Source organism: Cannabis sativa, chromosome 1, assembly GCF_029168945.1.
Source record: "Cannabis sativa cultivar Pink pepper isolate KNU-18-1 chromosome 1, ASM2916894v1, whole genome shotgun sequence".
Taxonomy (NCBI): Eukaryota; Viridiplantae; Streptophyta; class Magnoliopsida; order Rosales; family Cannabaceae; genus Cannabis; species Cannabis sativa.
Window position 1 is genome coordinate 4187351 of NC_083601.1, and position 12301 is coordinate 4199651.

The 12301-nt window shown below is 34.1% G+C and overlaps 2 protein-coding genes across 2 annotated transcripts; both read left to right on the forward strand.

Annotated features, from left to right (window-relative positions):
- The first annotated feature begins 2389 nt into the window (after positions 1–2389).
- On the forward strand, positions 2390–3349 carry LOC133038013 (uncharacterized). The gene has a single exon (XM_061116055.1). The coding sequence runs from the start codon at positions 2390–2392 to the stop codon at positions 3347–3349; it is 960 nt and encodes a 319-aa protein (XP_060972038.1).
- A 142-nt stretch (positions 3350–3491) lies between these two features.
- On the forward strand, positions 3492–5919 carry LOC133038181 (uncharacterized). Its single transcript, XM_061116406.1, has 5 exons — positions 3492–4906; positions 5003–5093; positions 5169–5361; positions 5424–5677; positions 5779–5919. The coding sequence occupies exons 1-5, from the start codon at positions 3492–3494 to the stop codon at positions 5917–5919; spliced, it is 2094 nt and encodes a 697-aa protein (XP_060972389.1).
- The last annotated feature ends 6382 nt before the right edge of the window (positions 5920–12301 follow it).

Here is a 12301-nt window from a genome sequence, read left to right on the forward strand (position 1 = left end):
AGTCAATAGCGGCGGGCATATTAGCGGCGGACCCCCTCCGCCGCTATTAACATAGGTATTAGCGGCGGAGAGGGGGGTCCGCCGCTATTGTTGGCCGTGGAATTTTTTTTTTTTGAAATCATATTAGCGGCGGGCAGTCCGCCGCAACTGCTCCGCCGCTAATACTAATAGCGGCGGACCCGCCGCTATTGCTCCGCCGCTATTAGTATTAGCGGCGGAGCCCGCCGCTAATAGTCCGCCGCTAATGAGTGGGCGGGAAAATTCCCGCCCGTTACATTTGAAAGTATTTGCGGCGGACCCCGCCGCTAATAGTAATCAGTTTTTTTTTTTAAAAAAAAAAATAAATTAATTATTATTAGCGGCGGGGTCCGCCGCTAATACCCCGCCGCTAAAATGCCTATATAAACCCCATCAGACCCAGTTTTACCATTTTCCGTTTTTCTTCAAAAAAAAATCAAACCCTAAAATTTTTTCCCTCCGCCTCCCCCAACCGCATCAGCCCACTCCGAAGCCTCCGCCTGCCCAAACCGCCTCCGGCCGACCACTCTTGCTCCGCCACTGCCGCTTCCGAAGCCTCTGTTTTAAGGTATTTATATTATGTATATTTATATTTTTGATTTGTATAATTTAATTTTTTGTTTTATGTTTGAAATATTTTTTGAAATGTTAGGAATTGTAATGTATAATGTATATATTGTTTTTAATATTTCGTATTCTGTGTATATATAAAAATTTGTGTAATTTTTAGGTTATGTAAATTGCAATATATTAGGTGTTTTAGAATGTGTATATATATAGATCTGTGTAGTTTTTAGTATATATAATTTGTAATATTATTATTAGTATATATATATATAAAAGAATAGTATATATTGTGTATATATATAATAATCTGTATTTGTGTATATATATAATAATCTGTATTTGTGTATATATATATATAATAATCTGTATTTGTGTATATATGTTAACTGTTTATATATATATTTGATATGGGTATTTTTTGATTTATTTGTGTATATATTTTCACTGTATATATATATTTTTGATTTGGGTATTTATTGTTTTATATACTATTTGTGTTTTTACTTCACTGTATATATATATATATATAATTTTGATATATATTGTTTTATTTTGGTTTATATATACACTGTGGATATATATATATAATTTTTGGTTATATTTTTGAAATATAATGTATTATTTGTATATTATATATATAGTAATGTTATTTTTGTTTATATAAATATATATTATATATATTATTTTGTATAGTTATATAAATATTTTATTGGTGTATTTTTTTATTTACATTTTTTAATTATTTTGTGGAATTGAAATTATTTATTAATGTTTATTTGTTGTTGTTATATTATAATTTGTATTTAATGTAATTAATTTTGTTTAGTATATTAAATATGAATTATCATGATAATATAGTGAGAATAGTGAAAAAGTTATCAAATATAATTTTAGGATGTAAGTTTTGTAATTTCACATATTTTAAATAAAGAAAAATAAAAACAATGAAAAAAATAAAAAAGTATAATAAAAATGAATTTTTTTATTTTAATATAAATTGTAATTAAACTAATAAATTTTTATGTTTGGTATTAATAAATTGTAAGTTTTGTAATTTCACATATATGTTTGTGATAATTTTATTATTTTAAAAAATTAAGATTAATAATGGAATTAAAAAATTATAATTTAATATAAATTTATTTTATAAAAATAAAGTTTTAATTTTATAAATTAAATATTTCTCAAAAAAAAAATTTAAAAATTCAATAAAAAATTGAACTTTTAATTTTATAAATTAAATAAAAAAAATAGTTTAAATTATAATATATTATATAAATTTTTAAATAATATATTTTTTTTAAAATAAATAATTCTTAAAAAAGAGATTAATTATTTTTTTAAATAAATTAGTTTAAACTATAATAAGTTATTACTTTTTTTTATATAAATTAATAAATAACATAAAAATTAAAATATTTTTAAAGAGTAATTTGTTCATTTTTTTAATTTAAGTTGTAAATATTAATGAATAAAATTTTTATTTAAATGTGTAATTCATAAAATATGTAAATCATAAAATATTCATAAAATTTTATTAATGTGTAATTCATAAAATATGTAAATCATAAAATATTCATAAAATTTTATTAATATGTAATTCATAAAATATGTAAATCATAAAATATTCATAAAATTTTTATTTAAATGTGAATTCATAAAATATTCATAAAATTTTTATTTAAATGTGTAATTCATAAAATATTCATAAAATTTTTATTTAAATGTGTAATTCATAAAATATTTCAAAACACTTTACAAATTATTCAAATTTGTAACACTTTATTTGTCGCCTAAATTGTAGATGGCGACAATTGATAAGTCTTGGACCAAAATCAGAAATCGTGGTTGCCATGAATTTTGGAATGGTTTACAAGCCTTTTTAGCAATGGCATCAGAACATAAGGATTGTGATGGAAGAATTCGATGTCCTTGTGTGAGATGTATAGATAGTAGGTTTGAAAAAATAGATAGGGTTAGAGCACACGTGTTTGATCGAGGTTTCATGCAAGGATATGATAAGTGGATTTATCACGGCGAGCCTGAGGATGTTGTCGATGATGTAGCAGTTGCCGATATTGAATCAGAGGATGAAATGATACCTATTCTAGAAGACTTCTTTCCCCCAACAACAGAGGATGTACAAGGAGAAGATGAACAACCAACCACAAACCCTCAGTTTCATGACTTATTTGAGGAAATTGAAGCTGAATTGTATCCCGGTTGTGATTGGATTTCGTCTCTAAACTTTTTAGCAAAGCTATTGCATTTAAAAGTTAGGGGAAAAATTCCTAATAACATCTTTGAAGAATTATTGAAGCTTTTAAAGTTTGCGTTTCCGAAAGAAAATAATATTCCATCAACTTACTACGAGGCAAAAAAGAGATTGAAGAAATTAGGCTTGGGTTATGATAATATCGATGTCTGTTTGTATAATTGTTGCTTATTTTATAAGGAGAATGCATCCAAGGAGGCTTGTCCAGTTTGCGGAACTAGTCGTTGGGTTACTTCCGAGAATGGGAAAGGAAAAAAAGTTCCTTGCAAAGTCATGCGATACTTTCCGTTGACACCTCGACTTAAAAGATTATATAGTTCGAGGATTACAGCGAAAAGCATGATATGGCATCATACTGGAAAATCAAAAGATGATGGGGTGTTGCGACACCCGGTCGATGGTTTAGCTTGGAAAGACTTTGATGCAAAACATCCTGAGTTTGCAAGGGACCCAAGAAATGTTCGACTTGGGTTACCTCGATGGATTTAATCCATTTGGCAACATGAGTCTTGCATACAGCATGTGGCCAGTGGTGGTAGCTAACTATAATCTACCACCTTGGTTATGTATGAAAGATAATTATTTTTTGCTATCTACCCTAATTCCTGGTGCAAAATCTCCAGGTAAAGACATGGATATATTTTTAAGACCTTTGGTGGATGAATTAAAGGAGTTGTGGAATAATGGGGTAGCAACGAGAGATAGTTCGACCAACTCGATGTTCACCATGCGTGCTGCGCTTTTGTGGACAGTGAATGATTTTCCTGCTCGTAGTAGCTTGTCTGGGTGGAGTGGTCAAGGTTGTAAAGCTTGCCCTACTTGTAATGAAGACACGACGTCCATTCGAGTGATCGGGAAGACATCATATGTTGGTCATCGAAGGTTCTTGCCAAGTAACCATGCAATGAGAAGGGATACTCGATTTGATGGTAAAGTTGAAAGAAGACCTCCTCCACGACGATTTACTTGTGAAGAAATATTATCACAAGTTAATGCTCTCGAACCCCAAATTCCCGGACATCATGAAAATTTTGGGGGTGTGAAACGTAGAAGAGTTGCAGAAAACTGTAATTGGAGGAAAAAAAGTATTTTTTACGAGTTGGAGTATTGGAGCACGAATATTTTAAAACACAACATTGATGTCATGCATGTTGAGAAGAATGTGTGTGATAGTCTCCTAGGAACCATCTTGGATAATGATAAATCAAAGGACACAACCAATGCGCGCCATGATTTAAAGAAGATGGGTATTAGGGAATCGTTGTGGATTTATGAAGATGGGAATGGGAGGCTAATGAAACCGCATGCTCCTTATGTTTTGACTCGTGAGAAAAGACAACTTTTTTGTCAGTTTGTTAAAGGAATAAAGTTTCCCGATGGCTTCTGTTCAAATTTAAAGAGCAAAGTTTCGCCAGATGAGTCTAACATTATTGGGTTAAAATCCCACGATTGTCATGTCATTATGCAGCGAGTACTAGCGGTTGGTGTCCGTAAATTTCTACCTCGTGACACTGCAACAACTATTACTCAGCTGTGTAATTTTTTTCGACAGTTATGCTCTAGAACTCTAAACGTAAAAGATATGGAGGACGCTCAAAATAATTTAATTCTGTTATTGTGCAAGATGGAATTGATTTTTCCCCCAGCTTTTTTTGACATAATGATACACTTGGTATTGCATTTGCCTGAAGAAGCGATATTGGGTGGCCCGGTCTTTATGAGATGGATGTATCCTTTTGAAAGGTACATGAAAAAATTGAAGAATTATGTGGGAAATAAGGCACGTCCTGAAGGGTCAATTGCTGAAGGTTATGTTGCTGATGAGGCAGTAACCTTTTGTTCAATGTACTTTAAAGGGTGTGAAACAAGATTTAATCGGCTTGATCGAAATGAAGATGCGCCTTCTGTTTGTCGCTATCTCTCAGTTTTTAATTCTCAATCTCGTCCTTTAACTAGCGGACTTATCAAGCCTCTTGATCATACCAGTCGTGAAAAAGCTGAGTGGTACATTCTTCAAAATTCTCCTGAAATCCAAGCTTACTTAGAGTAAGTTTGTTACATTTTTATAAATTATTTTATTAAATTTTTAGTATTTATTTTCTATCTCCCTCTATCGTATCTTGACATTATCATACTTCACAGTGAACATTTGGACAAGATCAGACATGAATATCCTAATGGTAATCACGATGTCTTGCATAGGCAAACTTTCCGTCCGTGGTTTCACAAGAAGGTATAACGACAAAATTGTTAAGTTTTAATTCAATCATTTATATTCCTCTCATATTAATACATTTTATGTATTTAGATATATGAGTTGCACAAGCTTGGAACTTTACAAAATGGTGATGAGTTACTCGCTCTCGCTTCCGGGTTCGATTACTTAGCAACATTTTACGAAGGTTGTGTAGTGAATGGTGTTCGGTTTATTGCATCAAAGCGAGACCAAAAGCGGAAGACACAAAATAGTGGTGTTACTTATTCTTTGCTGGAACTGAAGGGTTTAATTATTACGGCACACTTGAAGATGTAATCACTATATCTTATACTGGTGCATATACAGTGTCATTGTTTGAATGTAAATGGTATAACACTAATCCATTAAGAAAGAAGACAATTACTGAAAATAATATAACTAGTATAAATACTCGTGGATATTGGTATCAAGATGAACCGTACATCCTTGCTAACCAGGCGAAGCAAGTTTTCTATCTTGAAGATCCACTCAGAGGTCGCGATTGGAAGGTTGTTGAAGATATTAGCCATCGACAAATTTGGGACATTGCTGACAACGAAGATGAGATCGATGTAGATGTTGTTAGTGATTCTAACTCGCCAATTTTGTGTTGACGGTTGATCTTGGAGAGTTGATTATGCAATCGAATGAACCTCCAGTAATTGTTGAATCGTCCAATCAGTTAGTGGATTCTGAGATAGAGAATAATGAACTTGATGAAAATTATGTTGCTGAAGAAGTAGATGATTTACTAGTTGAACATGTAGAGGATGAAAATGTAAACTTAGTGAATGATGGAAATGATAGTGATTCTTCAGTGTAATTTTTATTTTGTAAACATTTGTTACTAAAATTTTTTGCAATTAAAGGAATATTTAATTTCTTTCGTATTAACATTTTAAATACTTATACTTCAATTATGTGTTTCACATTTGTGAATTCTTACATTTTTCTCCGTCTTCGAAGTAAAGTAAAATGTCAGCTACGTTAGCGACATACCACGGTGGGGATGGTGATGGCAGGGATCCCCCTGATCCTTCTAGGGTACCGTCATCTTGCGAAGTGTTTTCATATTTTTTGAAATCTACAATTGTTCTGAATATAAATAGTGAATGTATGATTTACTAATAAAATTATTTTTCCCTCGAATATATATAGTTCCACCTCCGGTCAGAAAGGGTCGTGGGGTTGCCGCAAACGCTAATCTAAAAAAAAACGGAGAGAAGCTGGTAAGCCCTTACCGGTGGAGGTAGATCTTGAAACCGGCAAAGTTGTTGGCACTGAAGCAAGCAATTATGTTCGATTTCTTGGCCAACAAGTGAGCATGTTGTGCCCGGGTGGTCATCTAAATTTTTCCGATGTACCCCAACAATACAAGGATCAAGTGCTCAATCGAATAAGAGTAAGTGATTTTTAATTATTAAAGGTTGTAATAATTTTATGTCCTCATTTATAAATTAACATAATTTTAAATTATTTTATTACATAGTACTATTTTGATATCGATGGGAATCCCCATCGAGACCTACTTATGGGGACTTTGTATTCGGTGATGGCGGAGCGGTATAGTGAGCGAAAGACGCTCAGACACAAGCATTTCAAACAACATTACAAAAAACCAGAAGATTGGGACACAGTTCTCAAATTCCCCCCTGACTACTTGAATACTGAGACTTGGAAACCAGTTTGCGAATTGTTCGTTAGCGAGGCATTTTTGAATCGTTCAACTAAAAATAAATCGAATCGCCAACTAATGAAATATCCAACAACGCAAGGCACAAAATCGTTGGCGTCCATACGCCACGGAATGGTATGTATTAATTCTTTAATTGTTAAATGTTTCATAAAAAAAAAATTGTTTAATAGTTAATAATATTTTTTTCTTATAGTAAACTAATTTAATTGTTTATATTTGTATAGGGGGGTCCTCCTGGAGAGCATGTAGTTGAAGCATGGAAGGAGATCCATGTGAAAAAACCGTCTGGAACTTTCGTTAATGAATTAGCTGCAAAAGATTATGTAAGTGATTAAAATGATTTATTATTAAAATTTATATTTTATATTAATTACATATTCTAATAATTTGGATTTAAATAGGAGGAACTGATCAAGGAGCTTGATAGGAAGCGACTGGAACGACAATCCCAGAGCGATACTGGGGCTGAATCTGAATCTGATACTGGTTATCAGTTTGACGTTATGGAAACAGTTCTAGGCCAAAGATCTGACTATCAAAGAGGCGTGGGTAAAAGGCTCAAGGGCAAAGGAAAGAAACCAATCCCTCAAACTCAATCAACGGTGCCTCCCCAACCAACTACTGAAATGATGAGCACTGTGGCAGATATATTCTCAGCTATGCGTGCCACTTGGGGGGGTAATTTGACGCCTGAACAACGTGCCCAAATATTTAACCCACGCTTTGACAATTTCGTTCAAACGTATAGTCAGTCGCAGTCGCCTGGTGGTTCCTCTTCTCAGTGTCATGCCGCTCCTCCGGAACAGCAACAACAACCTCCTTCGCAACCACAATTTCAGCCTTCCTCGCAACAACAATTCCAAAATTTGTCACAGCAGCAATTTGAAAATTTTTTGCAGCAGCAACCCCAATCTTTTCCTCAGCAGTCTCCTCAGCAGCAACAACAGTCTGCTCCGCCAATGGGGAATCAGTTCTTATACCGAACACCGTCAGAGTCTCCTCCGCTCGGCTCAAACTTTGCTGATTTTGGATTATTTGGGAGTTCATCGCAGGAGAACCAATTTTTTTCAACTCCCATTTTCAACCAAGCTGAGCTCGGTAATTTGACGTTGGGTTTATCATCAGACCAAGCGTATGTGCCTTCTCCGCCACGGGCTTCGGGGACTCGTACCGAAAATAATCCAGATCAAGACTTCATAATTAGAGACCTGAATGAAGATGTTAATGAATAATTTATTTATGTTTTGTTATAATTTAGTTTAATTTTGAGACAATATTTTATTAAGATTAATGTGTTAAAGTTAATTACTTTAGAGACAATTTTAAATTATTAATAATATTTAATTATTAATGAAGATTAATATTTAGTTTAATTATATTAATTAGATTTATTTATTAAATATTTAATTATTTATATATATAATATAAATAAATTTATATATAATATAAATAAATTTTTAAAAATAATTACTATTTTTTTTTTTATTCTGGTGTGCTGTAGCGGCGGAGCAATAGCGGCGGGACCCCGCCGCTATTGCCCTGTGTCAGTCTCGAAACACGAAGTCTGACACAGGGCAATAGCGGCGGGGTCCCGCCGCTATTTCTCCGCCGCTATTAATAGCAATAGCGGCGGACCCTGTTTTTTTTGGCCGCTAATAATACTAATAGCGGCCAAGCAATAGCGGCGGACCAATAGCGGCCGAGGTCCGCCGCTATTGCCCTTTAGCGGCCACATTAAGGAGCAATAGCGGCCGAGTAGCCCGCCGCTATTGCTCCTTAATGTTGTAGTGAATCCTCTGACCTTCATGCAAACTCTAGCACCCCTCTTGACCTTTGCAGACTCACATGACTATTAAGTCCCACTAGCACAACCATTTAGCCTCCACTCAAACTCTAGCATCATCTAAACATTTGCGTTTAGTCTTTTTAGACATGCTGGTTTCTTTAATGCATTCATTTCACAACTCTGTATCTCTATCAATGCCTTTGTGTGACTTACGCCCACTGGCGCTTTTACAAGCCAACACCTCCCACTCGATTGTCTTGACATTTTCCATCTGGATCAAATAAAATTCACATGCAATGCCTCCAAGTACAATCATTCTCTAGCGATTACGGCATTTGCCACTTGGTCTCCATATGCATTTCTCTTGACAGACATACGTAGCAATTGAAGCACTCCATGTCTATCCAAATTTGAACCATCTTGGTCATCAACTCTCAACCACTATCGTGACTAACAATAATCTAACGGCCCCTGCAATACTTCCACTCCCATGCCAACAAGCGTCCTTTTCAATAAAGGTGCCTCTTGCAGCTTACAATGTCACTCAAGAAAACTCGGCTTAGTGTACAAAGCATACAGTATTGACTACACAATCTAACTTTATACTACGCCAACAAGTTTCAAATATTTTGTTGCACCTCTCTATAATTACACGTGGTAGTTATCTTTCTAGCATCCCTGAACTTAATTCGAAGCAAACATCATTGTCTCCTCTCTAGGATGTCTAGTATCCCCACAAAGAAAAGCAACCCAGTCTCAACTCCATCTCGGTCTACTGATTCACTTTAGGAGACTTTTGGGCTCCATGACATCTTGTTCCAACATTTAGACCATATTCTCAATCCTTCCACACGCATACATCCCTTCTAGGATAGGCCAACCAGGTTCACCTCCTATTAAGATGAACCTAGCTCTGATACCAACTGTCACAAGTTCACCTTTTTCAGGCACACCCGTGCTGCACCTTGACTTCTCTAAGCCAAGGCCAGCTTTCAACCATCTGATTAACAATGGGCTCATTTTTTGCGCGACCGTGTGCCTCATGCACACTTCCGTCTCTTGAACAACTCCCGACGAGTCATGCTTTCTACCATCCATGAGTGCATCCATACATCGAGGCACTCTAACCAAGATACTTGCATTGTCCATAGGTTCCCACTATAATAAGGTAAATCTCAACACTATTGCTCACCTAGTCACTCGTGACCAAGGTAGCATGTGTGGCAAGATGCTAACATTAAGCTGACGCGCCAATGCTTCTAATCATGCCCCCATTCGATACTTTCCAACAATCTCCCTGATCACCCAAGGACTCTCATACATCCATAGTCTAATCCTCAAGGCATCATGCTTCCACGCATGTTGGCAGGCCCTCGAGACAAGCCACCAAACTAGTAGCATACATTAGACCTCTGTCTCTTTGAGCATGGTGCTTCCGTCCCATGCGCGTATGCAAACTAGCCCACGAATGACTACCAGTGTCATCTCGTGTTGAGACTCGTGGCCAAGGTGCATCACAACGTCTCTTGGAGGTTTAGGCCATGTCCCGTGAAAGCGCCATACTGGCAAAACCAATAGAAGCGTACCCGCTAACCTCTAGCAGCATTTTTAGACGCACTATTGGGTTGGCACGATAGTGTCCATGAGTATTCCAACTCATGGAGACATATGAATCCTCTCGCGATCCTCATATGCCCGCCCTACTAGTCCCGCTGACTAGTAGTAGCTCACTTAGCACCAAGGTGCCAGGGGTGGTGGAGAGGTGATACTAGGTACTTTCCCTTGAAGGAGCATTCTAAGCTTTTAGTCTTCTACCAAGAATATATATGATTTTTGCTATGTAGACATATGTTTTCATCACCATGTACCAAATCACAGAGTTTCTCAAATCTGATTGCACCATTGTATTAATGGAGCTAAATAAATAGCGAATATCAAGTCTCGTCCCGATCCGAATAATATTGAAGATATTTACGAAAATATATCACTGCTGTACAAACTAAGCATCAATATGCTGCCAGCATGCATACCAACATGCGTCACCACTTTGGCCAGTTTGTGATATCACCTAGTTTGTATCGTACTATCTTAGCTCGCACGTTGCACCTAACCATGTACACGTACATATTATTTTTTAATATCTCGACGCCATTGCCCGTGTATCAGATTATGAAATAATTGAATTAATTCATCAAATATCAAATTATAAAATCCAGCCAAATTTCAATTTAATTATTATATAGTTTAGTTGTCCCATCCTATTTCTTGCCGATTCTCTTAGGATTATTGTTTCTACTTTAATATATTTTAGGCAGATAATTGGAAGAAAATACTTGAGCCATATACTTGTTATATTATTTTATAATATAATAATAAAGTAGATTAAAATGTGATAAATATATGTGAATAATATATATTAAGTGTATGGTAAATAAATGTGTAACCTATGATTTTATAACCTACACTTTTGTAACCTACATGTTGTAACTTGGAGAGGAGTTACAATTTGTTGTCACATGTAACTCATGTGTTGATCACACATTATTAGTGTAATAAAAGGGTTGTTACACAATTTGATGATAGGATTCAAATGGTATGAAATATAGTTGTTACAAACTATATTAATACTCATTTATATGAGAGAAATGAGTGTTGTGTATTTTGAATTCTAAGTGATCACCTATACATTATAAAAGGAGGTCTTTGGTGCTCATTTGTAAGAGATGTCAAGTTTTCTATCAAGAAAGCACTTTGCTAGAAAACCCTAAGGCTTGATAATTCCCAAAGCTATTTCCTAGAGAGTTCCCTTAGTGCTTAGAGATAGGGGGAAATAATCTTTTGGACAAAGGTGTAATACCTTGTTCAAGTCATGGTGATCCCCACTAATCTACACTCAAGGTTGTGAGTGAGTATTTATATATATACATATATTATTCTCTTGTTATATATATATATATTATATTACATGTGTTGTAATCTTCTCTTCTACCTTTCATATATATGTGATATATATAGTGTATATATATGTATTGTAACATATATTTAATCAATCTCTTATTTTAGTCCTTGTATTATTTTACAATAGAGTTGTAATAAATCTTGATTTTCTTCCATTGTTATAAAATCTCTAACAATCAAAAGCTTATCCCTTTTCAATGGAAGAGGTGATAAATCAAGATTGTGAGAATACAAGGATAAGAGATTTTATGTGAAAGCCATTCATGGGTGAGCATGATGGTGAATATTATGTGATTTACTATTTTATATGATAGTAATATATAATATATATATGAGTTATATATATGTGAAATATATGTGATTATGTGTTTGTATCATATTAATATATATAGTAGTATATAATATGATATTTAAATTTTATATCATGTTATTATATGTATATATGTGAGATATATAATATATAATATGTATGTATGAGTAATATATATTATATATATGTAGAGCATGTGATATAATATATATTAGTGAGATTAAATACGTAGAAATAATTACTTCTATGTATTTATGTGAGACATGCATATATAATATATGTTATATATGTGTATATAATATATATCATGTATATTAATGTGTATTTATGTTATATATGTGTGAGATATGTAACATATATATTGTGAATTTAATATTGCTCTTATGTGTATGTTACATATAAGATGTTGATTAGTAACATACAAATTATATAATGTATATGATGATAATATTGAT